The following is a 15,761-nucleotide window of genomic DNA, read 5'->3' on the forward strand; positions in this document are numbered from 1 at the left end:
TCACCAGGGCCATCTAGTCCAACCCCCTGCACCATGCAAGAAAGTCACAACTACCTCCCAGTTACTTTTTGCAGCTACTATTAATTCAGGGCTTTATTTTTTCTCTCCAACCAGTTGGCAATACGGCCACCGCTGAAAGAGGCCTCTGTACCGGTGCAGGGAGAGGAATTAACACCATCTTCAGATATGTCTTCATAGAATCATAGAGTTGGAAGGGACCGCCAGAGTCATCTAGTCCAACCCCCTGCACCATACAAGAAAGTCACATCCAGTCCAACCCCCTGCACCGTGCAGGAAATTCCCAACGACCTCCCGGCACACCCCCAGTGCCCCCCTACCCCATGCCCAGAAGAGGGCCAAGGTGCCCTCCCTCTCATCCTCTTCTCCGGAGCAAGAGGCCCATTTCCGCACGCTCCCTCCGCCAGGCCCGCGGCACCCCCTACCCACGTGACCCGAGCTCAAGCCGCCCCTCCGCCACCGACTCACCTTCCTCGGGCCCGGCAGCCACGGCGACCCCTCCAGCGCGACGCAACTGCGCCTGCGCGCCGCCGCCCTCCCTATTGGCTGAGCCCCCTGAAGCCCGCCCTTCGCCTTGTCAACAGAGCGGCGGCCAAGATGGCGGCGGCCTTGGCGACCGGAGCGTTGCCGCCGCCCTCAGGGGCGGCCACGAGTTTCCACAGGAAAGCGCCGGGCGGCGGGGGCGGCCGAGGCCGCTGGGCCGCTCTGCCGGGCACCCGCCCGTCGGTGCGGCACGGGCAGCTCCTGCTTTCCAGCGGGCTCCCTTCCCTGGACTGTGTGCTAGGTTGGTGCCGGCAGCGCTTCCGGGTTTCTTCCAGGCCCATGTTTTTTTTTTTCTTTTGCTGTTTGCGGGCTTGGCGGGAGCGGCGGCGGCCGGGTCTTTGGGCAGCCTACGAGGGGCGGGGTTGCTGCTGCTGCTGCTGCTTCCCCAGGGGGAGAGGTGCCTGCCAGCCCCTCAGTGGGCTTCTGTGCCCCCCAGCATCTTCGGCGCCGAACCTTGCAACGCTGCCCCGCGGTGGGATGTGTAGGCCTGGCCAAAGGGTTAAATAAGAAAAGGAGCCAAAGGAATAAATGCTTTTGGTAGACGGAGCAATAGGCAGGCATGGGACTGCAAGGTAACGGGTGAAAGGTTCTTTGAATTAATAGTAGAAAAGGGCAAGAGTCCAGGAGCACCTTAAAGACTAACAAAAATATTTTCTGGCAGGGCGTGAGCTTTCGTGAGCCGCAGCTCACTTCTTCAGATACAGCTAGAATGTGAATCCATCTGTCTTTAAGTAGAGGAGAGTGAATTCAGACAAGCATTGGTATGTAAATGTGAATAGCAGGCGTGATGGGATTAGGTGTGGTATGCAGAAGAGTCTGTGATGTCCAGGGGAGAGGTGGGTGTGGAGAAATCAGCATTGGTCATGAGCCATGAATGCAAGGTCTTTATTCAACCCAGGTAAATGCATTGACTTTAGTTTGAATATCAATTGTAATTCAGCAGTTTCTCTTTCCAACTGCTGAATTACAGACAGATGTCTGCTTAAAGACAGATGGATTCACATTCTAGCTGTATCTGAAGAAGTGAGCTGCGGCTCACAAAAGCTCATACCCTACAAGAAAATATTTTTGTTAGTCTTTAAGGTGCTACTGGACTCTTGCCCTTTTCTACTACTGCAGACAGACTAACACGGCTACCCATTGTGAATTAATAGTAGCTGCAAAAAGTAACTGGGAGAAGACAGGAGATAAGAAAAGGATGATGCATGCTCGCCTCCCACAGAACTTCTCTGGGCATTCATTGTTTCAGCAATTGTGGATTAGGATGCTAACTTGGTCAAGGACAGAGGTAGAGGTGTTACCTCATTAGTATAGTGAATTGCCCACCCTAAGGGGAGGAATCGCCCCCATTTTCTGATCATGGGTCGCATGGAGAGATATGATGTGCGCTTAACATGACTTTGTATGTCTAAGGTGGGGAAAGAATGATGTAAAGAGGAGGAGAACATGAAATTTGTAATGATTGACGTCTTGGCAAATATATAATCTTATGCTGGACTAAAAGTGGTTGCCTCTGCTTTTGGACTAAAGCATGTTATTCAGCTGAATGATAAATCTGTAAACTTTCTCCTGCCTCGGTGGCTTTTATTGGGCTATAAAGACGCCAAGGGAGGAACCTTTTGATTGCAAAACTGTCACCTGTCAACAGATGGGTTGAGGAAGCGCCATGTTCCTGCGCCGTGGTGGCGTCTATCTGCCAGTGGTCGGCACGGCGAACATCCAGCGCTCAAGGACAGACGAGCCTGTGCGTGTTGTTGTTGTGACACGTGTCATGCATGGTGTTCTCTGAGGAAGAAGAGAGGCAGCCCTTGTTTAAAAAAGGGGATGCCCTTTAAAGGGGCTATGGTACCCAGACACCAGATCTTCCACTGGTTCTTTGTACGCGCACCTGAGTCAATGTCGCACATTGGCATTGACCAGACATACTAAAACTAGGAACAGCGCTTGCCCATAGACAATACATGACTGCCCACAGAGAATGCACGCTTGCCAATAGGGAACAGTGGAGGCCATTCTTGCCAATAGGGAATAATCAAACCACACTTGCCAGTACAGCAAGCGTGGTCTCATTGTTCCCTATTGGCAAGCGTGGTCTCATTGTTCCCTATTGGCAAGCGTGGTCTCATTGTTCCCTATTGGCAAGCGTGGTCTCATTGTACCCTATTGGCAAGCGTGGTCTCATTGTACCCTATTGGCAAGTGTGGTCTCATTGTACCCTATTGGCAAGCGTGGTCTCACTGTTCCATATTGGCAAGCGTTGTCTCTCTTCCTAATGGGTAAGCTTGCATTGTCTATGGGCAGGCATGTATTGTTTGTGGGCAATCACTGTTCCTAGTTTTAGTACGTCCCGGCATTAACGGTGCCTACAAGTCTAGTAATTTTGTGTAGGGCATTGTGTGCTTGACATACAGTGCATTCCTAAGGAGAGTTACTTCAGTCTAAGCCCATTCATTTCAATGGGCTTAGACTGGAGTAACACTCCTTAGGAATGCACTGATAGTTTTAACTTTTTCAATTAGAATGCCTCAGGGAATATGTAAATGAACTGACAGGCTAGGAAAGGATGAAGCCATTGTAGTGAATTCTGACATGTGTTGAAGTCCTCCTGGCTGCTTCTGCTGGTGCACCAACTTCAACCCACAGGACCACCAACTAGTTTTGCAGCAGTGGCAGTTAAATGGGTGTGGGAAGTTGGGCATTGTCTGGAATGCTTTGGCTTAGACTTGTGTATCCTGCTTCATAGCAAAAGTGGCTTTACAAAGATTAAACCTGACTATTGATCTGACCTAGAACCATGGACTTTGGCAGCACTTATTCAAGACCTTGAACACAAATGTATTTTAATTGAATGTTATGTTGCTGTTGCATAACGAATAGAAATGCTAGTGTATTGGGGGGGATCAAGCCTACTTCAGGTGTTTGAGTATTTTCTGATTACTAACATGATCATTCCTATGCAGTACTTCAGTGCACACATTTCTTGTGAATTTTCACTTCTGTAATAAAATATCTGCAAACCTTTGCATGTGATCCTAAAATATAACTGCTTAATAATGTTACATGAGAGCCAGCATGGTGTTCTGGTTAAGAGTGGCGGACTGTAACCTGGAGAACCAGGTTCAATTCCCCACTCCTCCACATGAAGCCTGCTGGTGACCTTGGGCCAGTCACAGTTCTCTCCAAACTCTCTCAGCCCATGCAGAGGCAGGCAGTGGCAAACCACCTCTGAATGTCTCTTGCCTTGAAAACCCTATGAGATTGCCATAAGTCAGCTGTGACTTATATACATACATACATAATAGTATTACATGCCTTTAAAATTATAATTAAAATTATAATATCACACATCCTTCCAGATATGAGTATAAAAGGCAGTTTAATACACATATGAAATTTAAAAATATATAAAATAACACATAAACTTAATAAAAGTGGTTCTAATCTAATATTATAAAATCCCAGTTTATCATTTACAAATTTAGATGGTGCCCTATACTACATAGCCATCTTATATAGGTGGACTGTCTTTCCTAGGTGAGGATGGTTTAAAGATGATAACAAGTGGGGAGAACCAAACTATGAGAGGTCACATTTTAGAGCCTTTCAATTATTTTCTTTCCATTCTAATTTTCCTTAGTTCCACTTTTGCCCTTGCAGTAATGGTTGCTTTGAAAGTTTACGCATTTCTCTCATTCTCTGCCCATCTAGGTTTTCCAATAAAATATACTATTTTATCTGTGGGCAGAGAAACTCTGAGTGGGGGGAGTAGTTAGGTGACGGCTGGTGATGATGCAGCCGCACTGCCTCCTGAGAGGCTTCCCGGCCAGAAAAAACAAGTGAAAAATGCACTTTAAACAAAAATGCACTTTAAAAAACCTTGTGAGTTTCACAGGGCTATGCCAGGTATTTTGCAGGTGTACCTTGACGACTGCAAAAAGGGACATTCCCAGGGCAAAAGCTCCACCTCAGGAAGGCCCCCCTGGATGCCGGCATGGGCGCTTGCTCTGGAAAAATGCTGCACTGGCACCCAAGGCTCATGCTGCCGTGTTGCGTTCCCTGGAGTCGGCACAAGTCGCCCTGCTCTGGCGTCTGTAACACTTTGGACAACGCAAGTTGTACGGACACCGGCGCTGGGGTCATGTTGGCTCCTAAGCAGCTCCACGCCCCCCTTCAGGATTGCACGGTTAATATATTTTGTCTTTTGGTACTAAGATGGTAACAAATTATATGTAGAATATGTTGACTATTATAGCCAAACACTTTTCATACACTTGAATTGCAGCCTTTTCTGTTACTTCCTTTTTCTTTTTTTGTTTAGCAAAAAAAAAAAAATTCTGCTGATAGTGATTTAAATAGGACTCTATTTTACCTTGAGCAAAATAGTCTCTTTTAGAACCCACACACGATCCATCAGCAATGGTCTCAACATTGTACTAAAATGCATCTCATAACTATAAAATCCTTCACCCAATACTCCCCTACAAAGTAAGTCAACCATAACAGTAAGAACACAACAAACACATGTAAACAAAAATAACAAGTGGCTAAATATTGCCTCATAGAACTGGAATTTGATTAGTCTTGTGAAGTGGTTTGGCAAAAGTAGGAAAGAGGGTCCATGTAATCAGCTAGTTTGTCCTCAAGTTCAGTTAACATGTTAGATTCTTAACTGCTCACTGTAACCTTTCCAGTCATCTTTAAACTGTTTTAATACAGCTAGCTTTTTGACGTCTCTTTATTGTTCCAAAATTCTACATTGTATCTTTTATATCTTAGCTTTATTTTTAACAATAGTTGCAAGTCCAGTGACTGCAAAATACTCTGCACAGCACTGGACCTTACCATGGGATTACAAAGACAACATGGGTTTACAGCCAAAGGACCCTTAGCAAGCAAGTTAAAAAACCTGATTTATGTTGATTTCCCTTCAAGCTGCAGGTGCTCAGCCACTTTAAGAGGGATACCCTCACTTTTAGATGTTGTTTTTGGAAGAGAATACAGGCGGGCTAAGCTTTGCTCACGACCTGAGTTCGATCCCAATGGAAGTTGGTCTCAGGTAGCCGGCTCAAGGTCGACTCAGCCTGCCATCCTTCTGAGGTCGGTAAAATGAGTACCCAGCTTGCTGGGGGTAAAGGGAAGATGACTTGGGAAGGCACTGGCAAACCACCCTGTAAACAAAGTCTACCTAGTAAACATCGGTATGTGATGTCACCCCATGGGTCAGGAATGACCCCGGGCTTGCATGGGGGACCTTTACCTTTTTACAGTGGGAAGGAAGAAGCAGAAATACCCCATTCCACAACCTGATTTCCATTCACATTTGTTAGAATACAAGCCATAATGATTTCTTTATTCATTAGAACGCTTCTCTACTACCTTTCTTCAGACAAATGAAAAAAGGATATTTGTCATATTACCTCTGCATGCCAAAATAAAGCCCATGCCTGTATATGAAGAAATGTATAAATTGTAAAACAGGCATTTCAACTCAAATATCTAGATATTATATTATAGGACATATGTATCTTCATGTACAAATAGGGATGCTATGCACTCAAGATGGGAGAGTGGTGTCATCTACTCTCTTACACTCCTTGATACGGCTGATGGTGGACAGCAGAATAAAGGCATTTCCCCTCAGTATACAAGCAGTGGGCTTTGTGGTTGGAGCAAAGGCACCAGTTTTTGAATGGAAGTGTTGCCCTCATGTAGTTTTGTTGGAGCAGCTAGGCTAAGTTACTTGTGCTGGTATGTGCTTTTTGGAGGGATTTTGGGCTGCACTGATACAAGACGGAAGCAAGGATCCCCAGACCAATATAAAACCACTCAGACAGCATTGTATTCAACTGCACCACTGCTTGTCATTAAATAGAAGTGATGAGTTAATTGCATCAGTTCTTTCAAATTCTAGCTCAAATGGGGAAAAAGAACGTTCTGACTAAATGAGCAATTACTAGCTGTAACAGCACTATTAAAGTCCTTAAGTTTAGTTATGTGGAGCTCTACAGGATCTTTTCACCATATTGTGAAAGTAATTGTGGTGTGTAATATATAATTATATGTAATATGTAATTATTTAATAGTGAATTGTAAGAAGTATTATAAAGGTAATTAAAATGTTTTTCACATTATATTTTTAACTTCCTGTATCACCTTTCCTCAATGTTACAAATTAATTCTTGGAATCATTAATATGTGTTCTCATTTCTTGAATTTACATTGTTCCTAGGTGGAGGTTTGGCAGTTGGAACCCTTCTTCTTATTGGTTAGTATATCTTTTTCCAATATGTTATACATGTTTTACTAGTATTTATAAAGTCATAGTATTATCTTTTTGTTTCAAGAAAAATTATCAGAAGAAAGTACCGTATATACTCGAGTATAAGCCGAGTTTTTCAGTACATTTTTTATGCTGAAAAAGCCCCCCTCGGCTTATACTCGAGTGAGGGTCCCACTGTCACCGCGCCTCCCTCCCTTCCAGCGGGTGTTCCCCTTCCCGGTGAAACTGCAACAGGAAGAAACTTGAAAGGGGATCCAGAAGCGTTGGGGGGGCGGGAGAGAGACTTTTGCTGAAGAGGCTCCCACCAGGAGGCAAGCCAGCAACCCGCCACCGTTCCCCAAAGCGCCTCCCTCCTCCAACCCAAGAGGAAGCTCCCAAGCAGAAGCAAAGCAAACGCAGCGTCTTCCCCCCTGCCTCCTTCTTTTTTTTTTTTACATATTTGCCTCCCCAAGAAGCTGCGGCGACGCCAGCAGCAGCAGCAGCGGCGGCAGTCCTTCCTTCGCCGGCACGCAGCGGCTCCCCGGCTCCTGCTATTAATAGCCCGCCGCTTCCAGCCGCCTCTGGCCAAGCGCGAGCGAGGAGCCGCTCACAGAAGCCCCACCAAAGCCAGGTGGGCCGCGTGCCGGATCCGAGTTGGCCGCCTCGCCTCAGCTGCTCGCGCAAGCCGGAGGCACAAAGCCGCTTGCGCCTCCCTGCCTCGGCGCCGCCTCCTCCCAGCCCAGGCTCCGCCTCTTCCTCCCTACGGAGGCCGGGGAGGAGAGATTGGCCTGAGGCCGAGGAAGCTCTCCTCGACCTACCTCAAGTACGGGTGAAGGGTAAAGGCCTTCCTATAATTAATAGGGTAGGTCATTACTTCTGGTGCTCCGTCAGTTTTCAGCAATGCATTCCTGAACAGTGAAAAGGTCTAATTATGACAGGTCAGATTTTGAGTGTGTCAATTACAAAGCCATCCACTGAGAGAAGAAAAGAAACCAAACGGGAGCATTCTTCCCATGCCTTATTGTTGATACCATATTGTTTTTGTTGACCCTCTTTTCCACTTACAGAGCTAGTTTACTGTTTTTCTTTGAAATAAATATTCAAAAACATTTAACCTACTGATGCCTCAATTAATGTAATTTTATTGGTATCTATTTTTATTTTGAAATTTACCATAGCTGCTGCATTTCCCACCCTAGGCTTATATTCGAGTCAATAAGTTTTCCCAGTTTTTTGTGGTAAAATTAGGTGCCTCGGCTTATATTTGGGTCGGCTTATACTCGAGTTTATACGGGTAACACTTTCTAAGGAATTCTCACTAAATGATAATGTGAGTCAGGGTGTGCCATAAAGTATCAGCTTTTCTCACATAGGTAGGTCGTGCCCATTGGATTGTTTTAATTACTATGTAATGCCAAATTTAAACTGATATATTCTGGAAATGCAGAGAGTGTTTCAGTGTAGCTCTTTTGGATGACTGAGAAGATAAAGATTATGATGAAATGCTAGGGTGTTACTGCATTATGTATTCCCAGCAATGTATTAAGAGTTTGAAAATGTTCTAAAAAATACTGTTCGCACTTTCTATGTATTCCCATTGATGTATTAAGAGTTTGTTATAAAAAATACTGTTCGCACTTTGTTTGGCCCCTTTAGCTGTGACGTCTTCCAACCATTTTTTAGCCATGGTATCCAAAAATCCTTTTAAAAGCGATGTTTTTTATAACATTTTCAAACTCTTAATACATCACTGGGAATACATAATGCGATAACCCCCGCTAGTCAGCCAATTAGGTGTGGACCGTATGCTTGTGCATTCTCTTCCTTCTCCTTCTCCTTGCAGTACAACTTCCATTTCATTTCCCTTTCCAGCCTTAACCATGCTTATCACTGTGTATAATGCAAGAGATTCCCATTGTGACTAGAGTATGTTAGACAAACCCTGGTTAGGAGGGAATTTTAGTTAACATAAACAGCATTAAAAACTTATATGACAATCCTAAGAGAAGATTTTAACTATTATGCTAACTTTTCCCACCCTTCACTGCTGCTACTACCCCCAATGACACATGATCATCTTGTATTGTTTTTTTTTTCCAAGTCTGAACCATGATATTGGGGGATCCATTTGTATTTGTCAAAAGGGCCATCCTGAAAAGAAGTCTTGGTTGGGGACTCACAGTAAATATTACTTTTTGATTGCAACCATGCATTGTAGTGTAAAGACAGATTTTGGAGCCTGGCAAAGGGAAAGTAGTAAAGTATACGTAGTAATTTGGTTCAGATGTAATGGCGAACTAGGAATGATTCTTGTATGTGCCTTCTTCGCTCTAATTTTCCCTCTCCCTCAGTAGCTCTAATTTTCTGCGATATTTCCTGGTTGTTGATATTGCTTCCTGTCAAAGAGCTCCAACCAGCCTCCACCAGTTGGGCTGCTTTGGTTTGGTCAAAAGTTTCCCAAAAAGACAAAACATTAAACTCAGGTCTTCAACCCCAAGATTAATGAGTAGCTGCCACCAACCCTGGATCAAAAGGGTGAGCCTCCAGGCAAGGAGTCCAGGGTAACTCCAGCCAAGCTCCAAATTCAGTGTGACACTTTTCTTGCCAGTCTGAGACCTAGCCAGGACTGTTCACACTTCCCAAAACTGTCTTAGGTTTTTGGTAGGTGGTTTCACACTCACACAAGGCACTTAGATTTAGGCTTGGAATCCCAAAATCAAAAGACACAATCTATTTAAAGGCTAACAATTTATTTATAAGATTTATGCTGGTTTACAGGAAAGAAAAAGGGTTTCATGAAGTGATAGGCAATAAAATAATAAACCATTTAGCATAGCTAACTAATACATTCAAAAACCTTTTTGGTTCAAAAGGATTGGCAAAGGTTTCTTGCATCAGGTTTATAGTTACCAAGTTCCAAAGATGCTTCCAGCATTCAAGAGTTTCAAAAGGTTATCCAAAGGTTTCTCCAAAAGGTCAGCTTAACCAGAGTTTCCCCCTCAAGGGCCAAAATCAAATGGGTTGTGATGCTGCCTGCACAGCCTTCTTGCTGTGCCCCCAACGAGCATAGTTTGCTTAGGGCTGGTTTGTCCTTATATCCATTTTCTCAAAGGGATGAGCTCATAGAAGCCAATTGAGAAAACGAAAGGAATTAGTTGTTAATTAATCATTTGGTCAAAAATGCTGGCTCCCTAACTGATGTGTTCAGGTGAGGAAGCCTGCAGAACTACCTGCACCTGGACATCATCATGATGGCTGACCGATTAGTTACCATGGCAATGCACGGCCTTGCATTCCAGAAAGGGGAGAGAAAGGTTTAACGAGAAGCAGCTGGTTGCCTATCTTGTTCTCTCCCCAGAAGCAGGTTTCAAAAGGAAACTATTTTGCTGGTCTAAAATCCCAACAGCACAAAATTCATAGGCCTCTAGGGCTGAACCAAAAAAATCATGCAATCCAAGAAATTGAGGGACCTCAACTTCTTGACACTCTCCGTTAATATCTATGCTGGGCAAAATCAGGGTCTGTGGCAGTTTGGCCATAACCAGAGTTTGGCAAAAAAAAAAAAAAAAAAAAAGTCTGAGAGAAGAGTGCAAGAGGAAAGGAGGAACTGCCTCATCCAACCGTCTACCAATTCTGAGTGTGTGCTCCTGAAAGTGGGTGACTGCTGGCATACTATCCACCCTGTCTTCTGGAGCTGCCCGAGCAGGTCTTATGTGTGCAGTCCAAGACTGGTGGTCCTGGGTGACTTCACGTCTATGCCGATACCAAGCTGCCAGTAGTGGCTCAGGATTTCATGGCCTCCGTGATGACCATGGGCCTGTTAGTTTTTCTGCTGATCGGCAGTTTACATTTTATTATTTTTTTAACTAGCATGTTCATGTATTTTTATGCATTTTATTGTATGCTATTATTATTATTTATACAACGAGCCCCGTGGCATAGAGTGGTAAGCTGCAGTACTGCAGTTCAAGCTCTGCTCACGACCTGAGTTCTATCCCAACAGAAGTTGGTTTCAGGTAGCTGGCTCAAAGTTGACTCAGCCTTCCATCCTTCTGAGGTCGGTAAAATGAGTACCCAGCTTGCTGGGGCTAAAGGGAAGATGACTGGGGAAGGCACTGGCAAACCACCCCGTAAACAAAGTCTGCCTAGTAAACGTCAGGATGTGACGTCACCCCATGGGTCAGGAATGATCCAGTGCTTGCACAGGGGACCTTTAACTTTTACTTATTATTATTTATGGTGTAAGCTGCCTTGAGTTCCTAAAAGATCGAATGACAGCTAGCAAATGTTTTAAATAAAAAATTACTAAATAAAACTAAACCCATAGTTTAGTGTTATGTTTGATCCCGGCCAATATAGCAGCTTAATCTTTTCTGGGGGTTAGAAGAAGGTAAATTGTGGTCTTCAGAGCTAGTCTGGTACATGCATCCATGGGGAAGAGGTGCTGGTGGAGCCCTAACAAGTGAGTCCTGGAAGAAAAGGAGGTTTCTTACAGCTTATTGCTATGGCTTTCCTGCCATCTGTGTCCTCATACAGCTGACAGGCTGGCATTAGCATTGCCAGCCTCCAGGTGGGGCCTGGAGATCGCCTGCTTTTACAATTGATCTCCAGACCACAGAGATCCATTCCCCTGAAGCAAATGGCTGCTTTGGAGGGTGGACTCTATGGCACTGTACCCTGCCGAGATCCCGCCCCTTCCCATATCCCGTTCACTCTAAGCTTCACCCACAAAATCTCCAGATATTTCCCAGTCCAGAGCTGGCAATCCTAGCCAGCATCCATGCAGAAATTTCATTGGCCATGGCCATTTTGGTCTCGTAAGGTATAAAATCTTTCTGGCGCAATCCTAGAATGCTAGGTGTTTCCATTTCTGGACTAATCCTAAGGGAAGCACTACAGGCCTGTATTCCAAATGAACATAACAAACACTTGATTCTTTAGTGATCAGATGTCATGCAAACGGAACAATGTTTTGAATGATCTTTTAAAAATACTGCAAATCTAAAAGGGACATAGTTTTCCCATCTTAATATTGCAAATGGAACAATGTTTTGAAAGATCTTTTAAAAATATTGTAAATCCACTGCCAAAGGGAGACATGCAAATGTTTTTGCTCCATAGATATGGTAAAGATGCTAACACCTATTTTGCTTCATTGCGAATGTTATAATGATGCCAGAAATCGTTTAATCACCCCCCTCCTATCTCGATTTGTACACCCTCACACCTCTGAGACCTCCTTGGTAGACGATCTATTGGAAGATAGGGTGAGCTATATCTCATACTCTGTAGCAAAATTTTGCTCCTATGTTTGCTGGAAACATAAGACACTTATGAAGAACAAAGACCATATAGGTAAACCTTCAGACTAACTGGTACAGATGAGATGCTGTAAGTGGAAGTTGTAGAATTTTAATATAGGATTTATTTTATGTATATTTTATATTTTATGCTGGCCTTTGGCTGTAATAATAAATGATTTGAAATTGTAAATCTAAAAGGAACATACCTTTCACATCTTAATATTGTCTTGCATCAGATGAGAATACAAAAAAGCCTCCTGAAGAAGTTTTTCTGGAGAGAGGATGTAAAGCCTCCAGCAGCTGGTGTCTCATCTTTGGGGATTGGAAGAATCTTCTTTCCACAGCCCCAAAGACCAGTCAACATACCAGAAATGCATAGGTTGCCCTTTAATTGCTTCTAGCTTCAGAGGTTAATCACCACCTGATAGCTTGTCCTACAGATCCATTCTGTAAGCAGAGTTCTGATTGTAGTTTGAATCCATCTCATTAATACTGAAAAAATGGACAGGCTGCTGGTGTTTGAAATAAGATGGTCAGATTAGAAGAAGGTAGCTACATATTAGTATATTTCTGGTATCATTCACTGACATAGTGAATCAATTTAGTTATTGGGGTATAGGCATTCTTAAAAGGTTGCCAGTCTACAGATAATCTTTGGGGGGAAAACTGGAGATGAAAGCAGTTAATATCTAGATCCTGACATTTTAAATAGGAAAGAGATCTGGTATAATTCTAAAATCATTATCTGAATTTTAGAAATTGGTTTTAAAGCAAGATAGTCTGTATTGTAGCTTTATTTTTAGACTGGCTTGTCAGTAATACAGACAACTATAAGATCCTGTCATAAGATTAGTCTAGACAAGCTTTCTATATCATGAGATAGAAGCTGTCAGAGTTAAGCCCCTAGGCGAATATTTCTGTGTTATACTCCCAAGTGCTTTAAAAAGGTTATTTTTTTAACAGTCTATAAATCAAGAATAAATTTCATTACTCTAAGATTAGCTCCCTTTGCAAATTAAGTGCTCATCTTCATTATTTGATGCATATTATCCTGGTTAATTTAACCATGTAATAATAAATTATTAAAATGTTTCTTTTAATTGTTAGGGGTTTCTAAAGAGTGAACAACAAACTGACTCATGAGCCTGTTAAATAATATTTAAAGTACAACCTCTATGCTGCAAATTCTTGGAGCAAGTGTCTCTAATGAAGCGGTACTCACTCTGCAGCCTGTGGAGAGCCACATTCATAACTACAATCAACCCAAAGAGCCACATGATTACTATATGTCCTGCACACCACACCACCAAATGCACAAATACAGTAATGTAAGATATAACTATTATAGCTATATAACTATAACCTTTTAATTATCGGGGTACCTCTGAGTATACAAAGTCGTCTCTTTCTACCACTGTTCAACCTTGGTCAACCTTTGTGTATCTAGAGAAAAGGGAAGGGCATGCAAGTCAGATTTTTGACACAGAATAGGGTGGAAGATCCCGAGTTCTCCAGAACTCTTTATTCGATGGGAAGGTTTACAAAAAAAAAAAAAAAAAAGGAAGGGGAGGTTCCCTGTGTTCTCTCCAAGTTGAACTCAAGCACTGCAGAAGCCAGAGGGGTGACCCTAAAACAGAATCTCTCTCTGTGTTAAATTTTCTACCTGCAAGGAGTTGTGTTTTATGGGTTAGCACATTCAACAGTTATATACCCCATTCCACTACCTTAATCAGCTGCATTTGTTGATCCAACCTTGATATAATCATCATTGAGAAGTTGTGCTGTAAAAATAAAAATGTTAGTTTTACTTTGGGCCTGTAATACTAATGAGAGTATTCCAGTTTCTAATGAGCTCCTCCTACCTACTTTTCCCTTTATTGCCTAGAACAGGGTCAGAGGGCTTGAGGAGTCACCAAATTTTAAGCCCCTCAACTCACGGACCATGAAGATGCTATGCTTACTCAAAAGTAAGTCCTACTTTGTTCAGTGGGACTTACTGTTGAGTAAGTGTTCACAGGGCTGAAAACTAAGCAACATGCTTGCAAACATATGGGGGTTTAGAAGGCGTCTGAAGGTCACAGCACTGTTGGCCACCTAAGTGGTCAGTGGGTTCTGTATAAGAAGGTCATGTAAAACACTTGTCTTTTCACTTCAGATCCTGCTGGCTCAAATTTGGCCTGCAGTTGTAGAAGCCTGTTTTGCTTAGTGCTGGGAAGAGAGTAAGAAGGCAAAGATGGAAGTAAAGGGTTCTCAGGTTTCTCACTGCAGAAACCTGCTCAGGAATATGGTGAACCGTAGAGCCATTGCTTGTACAATGTATGATTAGAATAATCAGGTTTTCATTCTGACATGGGAGAGCCTATTTCAGTATCTTACATTGCTTCAAATTCCTGGATTGGGACTTTACAAAATGGGAGACATTTTTAGAGCTGGTAAGCAACTAAATATGTCTCCTACTCTCTGTGCCTGCTCCCTCAATTTAGTACGGAACAAGGAGACCAAGTTCAACAGGGTCCCTTTTGCTCTATGATAGAGAAATAAGAAGAAACTAGTTCCATTTTTCTGTCAGATTTTGGCTTTGCTTCCAGTTGGGAAGCCTGGAATCCATCTCTCTTATCAGTTAAGATGCTTTAATTTTCTACAGCTACACAATCATTCTGTTATTAGACTTACCATTTTTTTCCTTAAATGGTTCATGCCATTACATATTAAATGTCAGACAGACATTCAAAAGGTGTAGCTTTTCACACCATGGAAAAACAGGCACAAAGCTCAGTATTTCTTGCCAGGAACAGAAATGTATGGGATGCTTAAATAACATACAGGTTTTACCGGGGTGGGGGGAAGCATCCTCTGGATGCTAGAATGAAATACATAATGCTGGGCATAGAAATAAATCTGAAATAAGTCATGTTATTGCTTTTACTTTGGTTTAATTTTCTGAGATAATGCTGATATTGTGTTTGTATTTCCGTTGAGAATAATTCAGCAAACAAAAGGTCACTGTGATTTTTCTTTTTTCTATTGAAAATTTGATTATCTGTTTCTAGTTTTCTAAAATGCAACTGTATTTTAATAAGAAGGAAGATATAAACACAGATTCTTGCTTGACTGTCGTTAATTTAATTTTTGTGTGTTCCTTGTTGTTGGGAGGTCCCCTGTTGTTAAAGGTTATCATACAAAAGGATTTTATTCAGTAGCTGAGGTCAGGGTTTTGCTGCTGTTGTTGTTTTAAGCTGAAACTTTTTGTTAAAGGCAGGACTATTCTTGTTCTGCCTAAGCCTCGGAGTAATCTCAGCTATTTTAATTAGCTATCTTTTTGTTTTAGGTATGCAATTTAACCTGCCTGTTAAAGGGTACTCATCACTTGTCAATATAATTGACTTTATCACCTTTCAAAAGTTGAAAAAGGTAATCTCTAGAAAAGTACAAAACGGTGATTTGCTAAATATAATTATACAAAATATAAGTTGTCAAAATTTACCTTCCTGCTGAATGGCAGCATGCCAAGTATTGTAACATATATGTTTGCTAACTTTGTATTGACATGTGCTAATTAAATACAAGTGACACAGACTGCTGAGCTTAATGACTGCTGTGGACATTAGCAAAATATTTTAGATGGAATTTAGATGGTG

At 42.6% G+C, this 15,761-nt stretch overlaps 1 protein-coding gene across 1 annotated transcript in view; it reads left to right on the forward strand.

Annotated features, from left to right (window-relative positions):
• Window positions 1–615: 615 nt before the first annotated feature.
• The window catches only part of ELP4 (elongator acetyltransferase complex subunit 4), a 179,974-nt gene continuing 164,828 nt past the window's right edge, over window positions 616–15,761 (forward strand). Inside the window, exons 1-2 of the mRNA XM_056851933.1 lie at window positions 616–802; window positions 6,791–6,826. Coding sequence (XP_056707911.1) covers window positions 616–802; window positions 6,791–6,826 — 223 coding nt within the window. The remainder of the gene's footprint in view (window positions 803–6,790; window positions 6,827–15,761) is intronic.

The sequence above is a fragment of the Euleptes europaea genome, chromosome 6 (assembly GCF_029931775.1).
Source record: "Euleptes europaea isolate rEulEur1 chromosome 6, rEulEur1.hap1, whole genome shotgun sequence".
NCBI lineage: Eukaryota > Metazoa > Chordata > Lepidosauria > Squamata > Sphaerodactylidae > Euleptes > Euleptes europaea.